The sequence below is a fragment of the Pollicipes pollicipes genome, unplaced genomic scaffold (assembly GCF_011947565.3).
Source record: "Pollicipes pollicipes isolate AB1234 unplaced genomic scaffold, Ppol_2.1 Scaffold_7261;HRSCAF=8764_pilon_pilon_pilon, whole genome shotgun sequence".
Lineage (NCBI taxonomy): Eukaryota > Metazoa > Arthropoda > Thecostraca > Pollicipedomorpha > Pollicipedidae > Pollicipes > Pollicipes pollicipes.
The window spans coordinates 40,784,779-40,800,832 of record NW_023597054.1 but is presented as its reverse complement, the minus strand read 5'-3'; the positions used below and the strand labels follow the sequence as shown (position 1 = coordinate 40,800,832).

The following is a 16,054-nucleotide window of genomic DNA, read 5'->3' as shown; positions in this document are numbered from 1 at the left end:
TCAGGCTGTGCAAATATTAAGGGAAGCTTAAACCGAAGACAATCCGATGCGAAACATCCTGTGGATCACATGGCTGGATATCTTTTCGATATATTTATCATTGAGAGGGCAAAATTCGATCTTCGCTGCGGCTTGCTACATGAGCTACAAAGCATGTGCCCTCTCGCATTGAGCAGAAATCAACAATAGTATTTCACTTCTTCATGACAAGAAAATTTCAATGACAAAGGCCTTGCCAACCGGCATCGAATTTTGCTGTTCTGTTCAGATGGTGCAGTCACTAGGTAGTGGGTGTATTACATTTTCAATCATATGCATCATTCAGGCTAACATCGTACAACCTGACGAAGGCAAAATTTGAGGATAGATTTCAAAATTAAGCCTAGTGTGAGCTCGTATCATCGGGGCTCGCCAAAGCAGGTAGAGCAATATAAATGCAATTAAGAGAGGCCTACTTTCAGTAGAAAGAAACTGTCTAGAAAACCTCCAAGGTCTATTTTCTGTACGGCACAGACGTCTTGTTTGCCACGTTTGAGATTGCTGCGACTGACTACGTCAAGACAGACATCACGGATCGTGAACCGTCAAAGTCACAAACTTCAAATGTGGACACGCAAAAGTGAAAAACACGCTACTCAACATTTCCGCACCCTACTCAGAACCGTTCAGAAGCTCTTCAGATAAATCTTGGGGGGAGGGCTTCTGAAGGTCCTCTTGTAAACCAGGATTACGGGCTCTCAAGGGCCCGTTCCTAGAACTGGATGTTCAGGCATGCGTTGCTGGACAGTATATGGTATTCATTGGTAATACGCCACCAAATAATCGATATTTTCTTTTGTTGAAAAGGTACACGTAGTTGTATGTCTGCCTGCATGCGTCAGTGTGCTTTTTGCACAAGGCTCTGACGTGGGCAACATGCACAACAACTTTTCCCCGGAGGATTATTAGCCACTAGCCGGCGTGCTAGGTAAGCACGAAGATAACGATACTGGAATGCCGAGTTTTTGTGAAATTACGGAAGCTTCCAAGGCCAGACAGTGTGCTGAAAGTAGAAGCATCAGCGTAAGACGACCCAAGAAGTCCCAGTACGCTGCTTTGTTTAGACAGCCAACCGTGGACGTGACTTTTGCAATCGGTTCGGAAGGGCGAGGAGGGGGCTGAGCTGATGCGATTAACGTAGCCCGCCCCCAAACCTGATGGCCTGATTTCTGCCGGGTTTTTCGGACACTTGAGTTTGCGTCAGCGACGTTTAAATTAAACAATATGCACATTTGTCGATTCCAAAATTGCCTTGCAACCGAAGAATAACTCCATTTCAGGGCCATATGAGGCTGTATTTTCAGGAAAGGCCTAGAAGGGAGTGTAATACCAAGAAAAAAGATGCATTTGTTATTCAAGTCCTTGTGATCAGCGAAAGTGGGTGCCGTTCATGGTTAATCAAAAGGAGTGAGTTACGTGAGTGTGTTACAGTGAGTCAGTTACAGGAGAGTGAGTTACGAACGCCAGATGTGAACAAATTGACAATTATATTTTGTTTTGCCTTGATCACCGCAAGGCCTATGAAATGCAAATATTTGAATGACGTTATAATGGCGTAATGACGCCTGGGGGACCTTGAAATAGTCTCCCCAAACCGGCCACTTCTTCGCGGGCGTGCCATCTTCTGTAGGATCTTTAAGATGGCTGTTCTCGCTCAAAACCCCATACAAATAAGGAACACTCCGTGAAAAACACCGTCACAAACGCTTTGGCACATGCTGGAAAAAGTGGCGCAGGTACGGTGGCGGGAGGGAAGGGGGGGGGGGTTAGTGGCACGTTTCCCTTTAAGGCCCCGAGGGGTCCTTTGGACTCGTGGAGATGAGTGATTGGGGGAGCAAATGGCCTGAGGGGCTGTCCGGAGGCCACATTAGTGGCCCCGGTCGTGCAGTCAGGGCCAGGAAATACCACTCAGAATGCCTCTGGAGCCGATTGGCCCCCCTGAGTTCATGGGGACTCTATATCGGCCAGGCAGCACCAGAACCAAACAGTTGGCTCCGCGTCGATCTCGGTCTGAGAGGCCATTTCTCGAGCAAGGACAAGGCTGCGGCCGTGTTTTACATTGGTAGGGCCCCTGAGTCAATGAGGGCCCAGTGTTTGCCAGGCGTCCCAGTGCCTAGCAAAGAGTCCTGTATTGTCGAGGGGCCCGAGTCGGCCTGGGGCAATGCTGGTGGGGCTCGCAGAGGGGCCCAATAGGCCATTCGATATGATTTTCATTAACCGATTCTGGCAGAAGGCCGACTGTTACCAAAAGAGATGGGTTGGTCATGTTAACACGGGTTGCTGACCCCACTTTGATCTACAGTCAACGCTCACGGGATCCCTAATGTATCTGTTGAGCGCAGAAACCATATGAGAAAACCTTTGAGTTCTATTGGCTTAGAGAGTGTTCACTTAACCATTGCAAAATTAATAGAACTTTGAGGGTATTCCACGCAGTCCTGTAACGCCCGCTCGCTGCAGTTTATTGACTTAATCGAGGAACCTAAATGCGGCGATTTTTGGGAAGAGGTTCTTTCAACATCAGGAGCCTATCGTCCAACTTATTCTCTCAATATTAAAGCTTGGCTACGTCGCTGCCTGAAAGCTGACATAGCCAGACGGGCTTTGAATCTTGGCGTTTTCTGGTGATGGGCTAGGAATTCTCGCATTGAAACTAATCGGCCTCCAGTGTACCAGGAAGTGGCAGTTATTAAGTGGCAGTCATTGTTTAAAAAGTATTCGCTACGCTGAGAAGACTCAACGTTTCAAAGCTGTGCTCGTGGCCAGATTTCTTTGCAAAGGTGGATCAACACCACCCTAATCTTTATTTCATACTAGTTCACACCGCACACAACGTGTTGCCATTGCTTGACAACCGTTTTTGAGCACACCCAGGCAGAGGAAGCATCGCTAAACCGTACGTAAAACCGTAAATCGTTCCGTCCCGCCATCTGCTTGAGTCCGCCCGGGCTGCTCGGCTGGTTAGAGCACCTGCCCTCTGACTGACAGACCTGTGGCTAGGACAGCCTGCGGTCGGTGACGTCACCCGCGTTAGCAGTCAGGTAACATCAGAGGGCAGCGTGACCCATGTCCAGCAGGGCGACACGGTGAGATTACGTCGCGAAGGTCTGCCGTTTTCTCGGTATTTTCGATCGGGCCAGGGCTTACCACCAGCCGGGTGAGTGCCTCTGGTGCTTGTTTCGAATTTCTTGATCACAGGAATACCAGCATACACTTAATTTGAAAATATTCAAGGTAAGAAGAGGTCGATGACCTAAAATGACCCTGATCAACCTTTTGTTATTTTGGAACATTCCACCTAACTTAATCACTCATGCCTATGCTAAATAAAAAACAAAACATTCACGCAGGTTATCATGACCTTACAAAGGTAGAACGTCAATGACCTGACATGAACGCCAGGGACCCTCGGCACAGAACAGGTATTTGGGGTAAAGGCTATTGCACGAGGTTTGGAGGCAATCTAGGTTTTGATCTCAGGTGACCTTATTCCACCCGAAGGTCATGACCTGGGAACCTAAGAAATGACACAACCACATACTGGCCTACCCACTCTGTAAATTTGGTGTCGCTATCTCATCTAGCATTTGAGATCTCAGGCGACAAAATCTCCCCCCCCCCCTCCCCTGCTGAGTACGTTGCATTCAGCCAACCACCCGTGCGGGTGGTAACTAAGTACACACACGCGCATATCATTTGTCAGTCTTCATGTGCACGCGCACCCCAGTCTCCTGTGCTGGTGGAATACACGTTACTGGTTCACGCGTACCTATATTTCGTGCTAGTCTTTTCAATGACCACGATGATCCTGACCTTCGCTTCAACGGAGGCGCAGACGGGGGGACCGGCGATGGTCCGAAGTTTGTGAGGTCTGGGGCGACGGCATTGGACTTCGCCCATGTATTTAAACCAAACACGACCGACCGGAGCCAGCCAGTGAAGCCGAGAGGGCCCCGGTGCGTTGTCGCTCCCGTAAGCTGGACTGAACCCGGGCTTCACGCGCAAGAGGGCCCGCCATGCGGCGCCACGCCGCTCTCCTGAGCCTGCTGCTGGCTGCAGGAGCCGTGGCAGGTGAGGTGGATCAGCAAGGAGCACTCTGTAGAACCAGGCGGAGCCCTCGGGAGATTCGTGGGTGCCTCTGTAGGGTTGGTAGTGTCTGAATTCTCGCTGACGTCTGGACACCCTCGGATTTCGGGGAGGGTGGAGGGTGGGGCGCCTCTGAGGGTCTAGTGCCCACGGCCTATGGGTGCCTATAGCAGGTAAGGGGGAGATGTGGGGGCTATGAGCACTAATGGTAGACGTGGAGGGTTGAGGGGCACCTGGTGGTGTGTTGGGGGCGGTGAGGGGTGCTGAGTTGGAGGCTTATGCTTGCCGATACCGCATGCATGAGGTCCATTGGCGCCAATGCCAGGTATGCAGAGGTAATCGCGGCCTCTGCCTGCTGTAGGGGGATCGTGAGTGTCGGTGCCGGATATGGGAGGGTCATGGGTATCGGCGCCAGGCTTGGGGCGTTGTGGGTGGCAATGCCGGGCGTACAAGGGTTATGGGTGTCCGTGTCCAGGCGTAGGAGGTCTGTCGTTGTCAGTTCTGGGGATGCTGGTGTTGGGTGTGGTGAGTCAAGCGGCATGGTCAGTGGCATGGCTGGTTAGACTACATGGCCGGCTAGTCGATTTTCGCAACATCCAGGGTCAGGCTTGATTATTTGTTACGTTGTCTGACTCACAAGACAACCAAAAATAACAATTTACGAATTTTTGTGATTTGTGATTTATTCAACCATTTCAGACACACATAGCCGAACTCGGTCCCCAGAAGAAGCAAAAGACATGTCCTAAAATCAGTGTTAAGTTGAATAGTCACGTTACATAGTTCCATTATTGTCGGCCTTCGCTCACTGATTGCAGGTCACTTGTTATGCACATCTGATGTGATAGAGTAGTTCTCTTTCGAACGTAAAATGAGGGTCAGACAGGCACGCATAACACATTAAATATGACCATAAACAATAAGTAATTACGAGGGAAGCCACTGGCCGAGCGGGTACTCGTCAACGTTAACGTCTCTGCCGCTGGATGTGTTATAAGCATGTAACATAAATATGCTTTCACATGGCATTTTGATATTGTAGGCCATGTGATAGCGATTGTTTTTGCAATCACTGATTATTACTGTTGTATTACTATTTTGTTGTCTCCATCATTGTCTTAAACTGTTGCTACTTTTGTTTCTATGATTGCTATTATTTCATCTTATTCTATTACCGTGACTAGGAATTGCTAAACCGATAGCGCTGTCGCACTGACTTTCGGGACCAGACCGCGTTTTTACGTAAAGCTGCTATGATGCCTTGTACAAATTGCAGAGTGCGGAAGAGTCTTCGACTTCTACATGACGTTTCATGTCTCGCCTCTGCTTGATGCCAGTGGCATTCCTCTTTGCAGCGTGATGTCGGTGTAGCATATGCCACACCCTCCATGGCTCCTGATTTCGCCCCGAGTAGACAGCTTCGCTGGCTGAAACAAGGAAACATATCCTGACACCTGACTTGTTTTGTTCCTTGGGGCTAGAGCACGTGGCGTCCGTACGAGGGGCACACAATCACTTACACCGACGGATCCAAAACTTCAGACGATGTCGGCTGTGCATTTGTAAGTGGAACCGTCACTCGATCACTCACACTGTCAAGGCACGCGTCGGTATTCACCCCCGAACTGTGGCTATGATGAATGCGCTTTGTTTTATTGAAGTTGGGAATGAGTCCTTGCACCTCATTTAAGCATTCTTTGAGCGGCCTCATTGGCCTTGAGAACTTTCAACCCATCATGTCCCATTTTACATGACATTTGGATGCGTCTCACTGCATTGGACCGAGTTGGAAAAAAGGTGGCACTATGTTGGAGTCCTAGTCATGTCGGTATCGTTGGAAATGAGCTCGTTGACGCAGCCGCAAAACGCGCATCACATGCACCATATGCGCGCAGTTGCTTCTTCCTGCCCGAAAATTTTATCCGGCCATTTTACCTTTCTTGCAACACAAGTGGCAGCTCTGTTGGAATAGTGACACAAATAACAAACTGAAACATATAGAACCCGAATTGGGCCTGTGGTCTTCCAGCCTCCGCGATACGAAGCAAGAAGAAGTTGTGCTTTGCAGGCTGCGTATTGGCCATACGTACGAAACCCACCGATAATTGTTGTGTGGTGGTGGAGACCCCGATGCCCTCGTTGCCCTGCTTTTCTGACGGTGCACCATGTAGTTAAGCTATGTCCACATTTTGCCCGGGAGCGTTTGCTTTACTTTGGGCGAAATGCTACTTCCTTACGCTAAGTGACATTCTTGGTAATCACTCGCAACTTCCTGAAGATGGCCGACTGTTTTTATTCCTTGCAAAAATCGGATTTCGCTCTATACATTCACCTCGTAACTAAATGACACCGTTATGGTCGCAATGTGACCTACGCAGTCGGCGCACCCAAAAACCCTAATTAACAATAGCATTGGGTGACGCAAATTTGCCTCATCCTGGCACAAGTTTTTGGCGCCGTGCATGTACCTTTATGGGCAAAGAGCGGCAGCCGTGCCGGGTGTGCCAGTGGCCAACTTCAACACCCAAAACAACGGCTGGAACTCGTTGTTCCATGGACAATTTAAAAAAGGATGCACAAGCAGCATGATAGCCAAACTTCTCATCAAGTTTCACGACAGTCGCGGTAAATAAGCCGACATAGTTTATAACATTTAGCATCATAACATTTAGCATCATTAAGCATTTAACTTCCTCCTCACCACTATAAAAGTAAAACATTTCATTCGCTTTGCCTTTTCCAACGAGCGTGGTCTGTAAAGGCAACAACACACTTACATATCAATATGTTTGTGTGCTAATTGCCGAAAAGCTTGACGCACTCAATTTAGACAAAAATATATGCGATCATAAGGCTATATCCCGCGAATTCAACAAAACGTTATACTATGGCTTTGATTTTCTCCCCTAAGGCGTCCAAGAGCCAGTGTGGCACACTAGCTCTTTTCGAGGCACCCTTTGGCTTTGGGAATGGGAGCACCACCTAATGCATGTGACGCACTGGTTCAAAATTTGACCAACCAACTTCTCGGAAACAGGCCCTCGCCCACCGTGCCCAATCACAAACGTTCTTTTATTCACACCGGTAGTGGTGCGCTCGGTGTATGCCATGACGGCGGCTTTTGCCACTGCAGGGAAGAAGCGTAGTGCTGTTACAAAGCGTTGGCAGCGTTATTTGGACTACAAAATAATTAACATTGATATCCTTACTCTATCTTGACGGTGCTGCAGTGGCACTACCCAGTGCTATTTTTAGACCTAACTAGTCTTGAGGTTCCGCTGTAGTATGGCTTTCAAACATGTCGCAAGGGTGGGACACGTCGTTTTACCCAGGTTTCCCTCAACGGCGGGACGCGTCTTTGTCGCACGATTAGTAATCGTGGTGGTACTCAATCGCATTTTGAGTGGCAAACAAAACAAGATCAGCGACAGCGGCAGTCATCAGTGATACTGCTCTTACGTCAAGTCGTGACAAGAGAGGGCGCTGCAGAAGTAGCTCCTGGCGGTTCAGGATGTGCCACAGCTGAAGCATGATTCAGGCTATTGTCAATGTCGGCCGATTGTGCAACGGTGATGCGCGCAGCATCCTTAGCTTGCAAGTGGCCTCGAGCTGTTGAAGATTTGCTCGCCTCGTCCATCTGGACGTGGTTCTTGGGGTTATCGCACAACATGAAAATCAGGATGACATGTCGGGCGAAAGAGAGAAGCCACAGTACAGTAGTCTTAAAAGCTGATGCGTACTTCAGCAAAATTAGTTTCGAACCAATCCAGTGAAGCCCGTCCCGTCCTGCTAGAGCCATCCCTCGTCCCGATCCATTCTGTGAAGCCGCCACCAGGGCCGCCCAGGAGTGTGTGTATTTTACGGCAAGTATGATAAGGACACCCATGCGCTCTTAACATTTAGTCCGAACCTTTTTGTTGGATGTTTTCAGGGATGACCGCCCACTCTAAACATTCCTTGTTTGGTGAGCCCCAATCCCGAAGGTAAAATTTCGTGTCACTGGCAGACTTTGCAACGAAAGATTGAATGCTTCCGCAATGCTCGACAGGCCATCCTGCCCTCTGACGTTACCTGACCATAAACGTGCCCGCTGCCACCGGCCGCAGGACATCCCAGTTGGGGAAGACAAAACAAAACAAAACAAAAATGAACGCTTGAATCGACTCAAACCCAACCTCGCCACTGGTCTGTAAAACAGCTGACGGGCGTTTTAACCAGCTGAGATGTTGTGGCAAATATCAGTACATCGAGAGACGGAACAATTTACAGTAAAGTTCGGTGGTGTATCTCTCACCCATTTGTAGCACAAAAATGGTGTTGAGGGAGGGAACCATCATTCTTGTGCGATGTGTTGCAGTGACAGAAAGATTGGGTGGTGTTCATCGACTTTTGCGAAGAAACCTGGACATAAGCACAGCTTTCAAATGTCGAGTGTTCTCAATACAACCAAAGCTTTTTCTAAAACGTAGTTTAATCACTACCTCCTGGTATGCGTCATCACCCCAGGTCACAACGGTTTAAGTCGTTTTGATAGCAAACTCCATTGCGTGTCAAAGCGTTCACCACGCTTTTTAAGACGTGGTGAACGCTCAGGAGACGCCTTTGATGGCCAGTCTTTACACACTGTCCTTTCAGTTATCAAACTGTTTGCTGACAGCTTCGTACAAATTATTAAGCCATACTTTTACATATAGGTGCATCGTGACACCGCATTCAGAAAACTTCCATGGGCTCTCGTCAGTACAGGTCCGGCCATGCCATTCTGTTTCTGTTTGAGCCTTGGGTCACTTTTAAACGATGATGAACGACACCTGTTTTCGGTGATCACAGAAGTTCAGATTGCTCAGAGTTTTTTTCTGCGGATACAAGTCTATGTTTTTCACAAACATGCAGCTACACATCGCCGTGCAGTCGTAAGTCATTTCTCCGCCGCAAAACAGTGTTGGAATCAACGGAGTACTTGAAAAAGGTGTTTTTCATTTAAGCATCGAAAAAATAACTTGACGTGCCAAAATCCGGGCAGAAATTTAGTTTTGGGATGGGTTAGGTGAATCCTATCTGCACAGGTCTCAAATGATTTTAGATAGTGACAACCCTGCAAATAAAGGATGTCGATGAGCCGGCCCGCGGCAGCATGAGACTAATGCTCACGGAAGAAAAAGCTTAAAATCCCACAGGTAAATGTGTGTGCCAATGTGTGCCGGCTGTCACACACGACCGTGCTCACTACAGAAACAACCATTTCATGAAGTCGTTTTGGAAATCCGCGGCAGATCTCGTCAATCAAAGCAGGTAGGAGCATAGCACTGTCTGTACAATGCAGGCAAACGTGCCGTCTGCAAATCATTAGGTGATCTCAGCACCGTCCGACCCACAGATGTGTCACTGGTAGACCGAGGCGCCGCTAGTGTCCGTTCCGAGAAGGATGTCACAAACAACACGCTGCGGCCTGAACCAACACCAATTTAGTCGCGATAGTTGCATAGGCTCCTAATCCAGCATATTCAATATGGCTTATATGTATATATGATGTAATGCATACATATTTACGAGCATATACACATGTATATATTTAGTTATACATAAACATATATATATATATATATATACATTTGCACTAATAGCTATCATAAGTGTCAGCGTTTTTCCAAAACTATTGTTAGTCACCAAAAGCTCAAATAAAATTCTTTGTTTAAATTGCGGGCGTTGACAGAGACAAATGCAATCAGCATTCCAGCCATTGCGGTTAACACCAGCGTCCATCTCCCAGCTAGCGATGACGCTGAAAATAGTACAGTTCATTGCGCTGAGCCATGTCGTCCAGGCAAGCACCAACAATCAACAGGTTGCATTAACTTTGTGCACATCGCCGGCATGAGTTGCATTCCTCAAAAGGAAAAAAGAATCACGTCCGACTTAAGCCCCGCACAGTGTGGCTGCATATATTCCGTCTATTCGCGTCATAAAAAACGTGTTGATGACTGGAATGAGTACATTTTGTGTGATACATTCCGGAGCGAAAAAGACATTGGCATGGGAATATATGGCTCCTGTAAAAAATTGTTACGCCAAACATGGCTTTGAAATGTCAAATTTCCAATACTACAATTATTTGCTTAATAACATCGTTTCGCTGGTATTTCTTAGTAAACTGAACGTGGATTACTTTTAGCAAAGTCCCAACTGTTAATGCCGAAACATCACTAGGGCAAATATGTTTTTGCTGATATAACCTTTACACTGATGCCAAATCGCTAGTCTGGAGTTCATCAGGACGGCTTTTCCATTTATCGATATAATCTATGACGGCCATTCCAGTTATTAATGTCATCTAGGACGGCCGTTCCACCTTTTCATTTTATTTAAGACAGCTGTTTACTTAGACGGCCATTCTGACGAGCCGTTCAGTCACCAGCCCTTACCTACTCCGTCCTTCTAGTTATCGGCATGCCTGTTGAGTTCACTCAAGTTCAGTCTCAGTTTTAGGTCAAGGTTCTACCTAAAAGTGGGCAGAGCACATTTTTTGCAGCCTCTCCACGAAGAATAATCACATGCTCACTGTTTTCTAGTCTACACATGTCAGGGTCCACGACTCTGCATACAACTGTCTTGTGGCCCGGACCACATTCTATGAGCGACAAACCAGACTCATTTACGGCGAGCATGTCGCACTGTCTTACATATATATTTTTTCTAGTCCTTTTGCTTAACATGTCCACAAGGTTTCGGTTTCACCTGAGTCTGAAATGAGAAGTCATTCGTCCGTAGAGAAATCTTTTACCTGCCGATTTGTTAAAAAAAAACATCATTCTTGACATCGGGAGGGCACACTGAAATCCGAGGGATAAATCAGGTTTTGGGGTAGGTTGGGTCAAGCTTATCTGCTGAGCCATCAAACCTGCTTTGAAAAGTGTCATTCCTTGTCGGAACTTTCCAGTAAATATTACAATACCACCATTCGGATTGGATATATTTTTGGGGTCAGATCACATGCTCGGCAGTGCTTCTTGTGGAGCCCTCACCCCCCCCCCCCCCCCATCCAACAGTGAGATTCTAGGTCAACGGCTGGTTTTGTGACGAACATCAGACGTGCCATGGTGCTAAGCGCCGACCATCTTGCCCTCCGAATCACCCTACTTTTGTATCCCACTACGTCTGCTGCCCGGCAGGTTATCCCAGTCGAATGCGTCATAATGTATGTTATGCACAATAAATCGCGAGATCTCAGTTGCCCAAGTCTACGTGTGCGATCATGTTAGCAGCGTTTAAATCAGACGCAGGGTTGATGCTTGAGATGTGGAACCTGTCCGGTCCTTAAAGCCTGAAGCGAATTTTTCCCGCGACTTTACTTGCGACGGTTAGCGCGTACGCAGTCATCGGCTGTGCGTCATGCATACGGATACCAACTGAGGGTTCTGAGATGGCAACAGGTTAAACGCTTTCTGGTGCCTGAAATTGATAAATTCCCATCTGTATTGAAGCTCGGAGCAACACACTTATGAAAGCATGGGGTGTGAGTTATAAAAAGTATAACGAGTTATAAAGTTAATAAAAAACAAGTATACAAGATACAGCAACGAGTTGCAAAGGACTTTAAGAAAAAGTTATAAAAATGTGGGTCCACAAATACAAGTGCGTTAGCCATTTCCACATGTGATGTGCTATTACAACGCCCGCATTAGCAGACAGTGATATGATTCATCTTGTAACTGGGTGTTCGCTCATGATAAGCTATGGCGCAGGCATTCAGATTTGAATCATTTTACGCTCTAAGTGCGCCAACCATGGTAACATAAACGCGTTGTCTGCTACTTTCTAGCCAGATGTTATCGGCAGATTAAACTTCCGAGTACGGGATGTTAAACCCATTTCTCTCTCCATGTATCCCTTTCTCCTGTTCTCACCACCTCTGATGAAAGGAGCGTATGCAAGCATGGTCTGCACGTTGTTATATCAGCAGCAATGCACGCGGTTTCTCGAAGAGGCTGGAATGAGTCACCAACCACGCCGTCTCTGCTTACTACGCCCGAACCAGTTGTGAGCGGTAGATTCCCCTACGAGCTTCGGTCTAAAACAAATTCCTAACTCCTGCTGCTTCCAACGGGGATGACGTGTACGTATATCAGCATTAATCTTCATACTACGATAGGTTGCCTTAGGGTTATGCCCCTAAGGACCCTTCGGGCTGGACCTCTAAGCATTAGCATCATCCCACAAGGCACTAAGTCATGAGGTAGATCTGACATTCTCAGCTGATTCTGAAGTTGCGAGGAATGCCCCACGTAAGGACATGAACGATGCACTTGCAGCTGAGAGCCTACATTTTTACTAACTTATAGGACGCACAATTCATCATCGCATGAATGCATGCAGCCACAAGGGGCAATGCCATGGGGGCATGTATGGAAACATATCGTTGCAGGCTGTGCTGCAAGCAAACGCGCGTACCAATGTGATTGGCCTACAGTTAAATGAAGAACCCACATGCTGTACTTGCGTGACATGCAATTGACGTTTGCATACGCACATGCAGCGTGCCGTCATAGTTAGAACGAGCGATTAACGAAGAATGGTATTCATACGCCGAATCTGGGAGCACCACTAGCCGGTCAGTCATAAGCCAGGTCGGAGGCGTTGAGGTTATTAATGTGTTTTATTTACTTACAGGACACACAGTTGTGTTTTCATAATTTGATGCTGTTACTTGCGGCACAAAACGAGCGAAATGGATATCTTTGAGACTCTATCTCCATTGCCTTGGTTCGATCACATTCACTCCTCCCCACATCATTTTTTTTTTTTGCGACAGCACTCAATACCATCGAGACCAGAGTTCTGGAATTCGGCATGTTCTCATTGGCGTAAATTTAACTTGAACCCAGCTTTTAAGCTCCGTTTACCATTCAGAGGCGACTCCAGGGAATTTTTTGAGAGGCATGTCAGGACGTGTCATGGACTGTCCCAGATGAGTGTGCTGTTCACGGCCCTGGGATTAGACACTAGACACACCAGAGTGAAAACGTAATCACCCATTTGTATATTCCGGCATCGTTACCGAAAAGTTGGCTCATTCCTAATGTAAAATGTTTTGCATGGATGCTTGTACTCGTCCTTTTACACTACGTGCCGTTCACATCTATTAAAATTGCGACACTCCATAAGGTGTTTTTTTAAACCAGTTTCCTATTTTCCAGGGTACTCATTTGACCAAATCTGTGGGCTGTTATATGCCAAAAAGCTTTCGCTTCCGCTATCAATTTGAGCCCACATAAACAGAAAAATCCTCCCAGTAGACTCGGAAGCATCAGGGAGCTCAAATGAACTCCTCCTTGTGATATAAGCAAATTCACTGCCTTAAAACATGCTTCAAGCTGGAAACCGCACATATATTGCGTAAAGTTAATTATCAACCTCACGATATGATCTTCCCAAAACTAGCGATGCTTATTTCCTACCTGCTACATCACTATGTCTTACGATGAGCGCTAAACCTATTTATTATTTCAGATACATTTAAGCGGAATTCGAATTGAATGAGCCTAGCTATACCCAATCGGACTGACTCCGTGCTGAGTGAAACGCCATCAGTTGTCATGTTATTTTAACGTTAGCGACGTCTTAACGCGAAGAAAAGCAAAACAGGCAGAGCAAAACGCATTCCGCGGGACATCTCTGTTTTCTTCCCACATTATGATCATTATCAGGGTTGATAGCCTTACTACCTGCCTAAGTTTACTGACATCTGCACATCTTGTCGCCGTTCTTACTAGGATAAATCTTTCTGCGGCTCATGTGTTTATTACCAAGTGGAACTAGCGTGGAATTAGATACTTTCAGAGCTTTAGTGAAGCCGTGGCCCTAGCTACTCACCGCACCGCAAGGCGTGGGGCCTGTGCTAGGGTTTTGCAAGCTATTTACCTCACGACGGTGTCGTCACATAGTGGGTTTGTGCGAGCCCTGCAAGTCAAGTTGCCCTTTTCACGTCTGAGCAGAGCACATAATATACGGAAATGTCAAGAATCACTTATGACCGGCATGACCTCAGGGTCTCGGAATTTCCGGTATTAAATATTTACGTGATTGACCCTCTGTGAGCTCGTGGCGGGTTAAACTGATGAGGTACATCAACGGCGTTGCGGATGATTCATGTTCTCTCGGTGATTTTCAGATAAACAAAAGATACATGTCATACACATCCTCGATTACATTTGCATGCCGAGAATTCCATGCGAACACTGCAGCGCTCACGTCTGGAGCACTTCGTGGACCCCATGATTTGCCAGAATTTTCGCTGGCACCATTGCAGTCTCTTCGTTGCTTAGTCCTATCATTTAAAGGGAGGGAAGGGGCATTCGTCACCCTCTCGTTTGTTTTGCAGGTTTCTTCAAAGCGTCTCCGAGCAGACTGTCGAAATTCTCCGCCTTTTTCTACTTGTCCTTTCTGCATATTGTATAAAAATGTAAGGTACGTGGCAGACGCAAGGGTGATTTCAGGGTCCGGTTTGAGAGGGACCTCAAGTGAAATTTGACGATATTGCGAATATGGTAATCGTCGGGAGATTATGTGCGTTGCTTTGCGCCTACATGACTTAGAACTGTTTCCAGAGTGCTGAAACAGTTGCGCCATGAGTGTTGCTATTGCCATGTAGGTGAGCATTGTCATGTAGGCGAAAAGAGGCATGGCACAGCCGGGTCTAGGGCTGGAAAAAGGATGAGTTTTCATACAATATAAAGAACATTACGGGTCCTCGAAACAGGCAAAAAAAAAACACAACCAAGTTCTCCATCTGTCACGAGCCCTTTGAGACATGTAGTGGTGTGCGTGTGCCTGCTATGTGTGCACACATATGTAGTGGTGTGCGTGTTCCGGTGGAGCAAAAAACGGGGTGCAGAGGGACATGGTGGTCTGCCCAGGCCCGCACTACGGTGATTTGAACGGGCAGTTAGAGAAAATATATGCAAGTGTGAAGGAGGAGAAGGGTAACATTTTTTTTTTTAACACGGAGGTGCCTCCAGGGGTGAGAGCAAGGGGGCGAGAGTGATAATGTTTGAAACATGAAGCATTCAAACGTTATGTACCTATCATTTGTCACTCATGTGCAGCAAAAAACATCCAAAAAGATACCGCATGTGAGTAGTTATTTCAGCAAAGATAAAGGAGGAGAAGAAGAGTTATTGCAGGTCAATTAGCTACATGCAACAGATCGCATTACATTACTTAACCTGAACCCGTCCAGGGACTCGTGAGGCCCTCTTTCGAGGTTTTCGAGGATTTTACAACTGGTTGCAGGTCGATGAGAAATGTATCACCTCTTCATGTACCTTTTTGCATGTGCTGTAGCAATAATGGAGTCAATGTCCCTATAAATCGGTGATCTAGAATGGGTCTAAGAGGCTCGTGTTGCCTTTTTTGGAGCATGCCATTCAGTGCGAGTGTGATCGATCGGCACTAAACCTAGCACATGGTGAACATTCATTGTTAGCCATAATTATAACATCTTGAGGTCTTGTTATGCTTCTGGGTCATTTTCCTGAGGGTCGATGACCCCCGTGAGCCATTGTGAATGCTTTTCTGGGCGATATCTATCCTGTTAGCATTGTTCTATTGCAAAATGATGTAAATAGATACTAGGAAGGTGCTTAAGCTAAACCGTATTTTAAATATTGATGACCTAATTCAGATTGAGTAGCCCTCATGACATCCCTTAGTAGTTTTCTGAAGAATGGGCTGTTACGAATATATATATTTAACTTGTTTTATGGATGTGTGTGACTGACTCAGACGTAGTTGAAGCTACCTCTATTGCAATTGCCTGACCTCCCTGACAATGTTTGACCTGGCATGATTTGGAGTTGCCTGAAACGCATGTTGGAAGCAAGATCCGCGTGTTAAACGGAGTCTTTCTAGACCATGGCGGGCCTTCGAAGAT

General features: G+C 46.8%; 1 protein-coding gene across 1 annotated transcript in view; it reads left to right on the top strand.

The window, feature by feature from the left end:
- Positions 1–3,975: 3,975 nt before the first annotated feature.
- LOC119111432 (apolipophorins-like) overlaps positions 3,976–16,054 on the top strand; it is a 31,994-nt gene continuing 19,915 nt past the window's right edge. Inside the window, exon 1 of the mRNA XM_037235244.1 lies at positions 3,976–4,110. Coding sequence (XP_037091139.1) covers positions 4,056–4,110 — 55 coding nt within the window. The 5' untranslated portion in view covers positions 3,976–4,055. The remainder of the gene's footprint in view (positions 4,111–16,054) is intronic.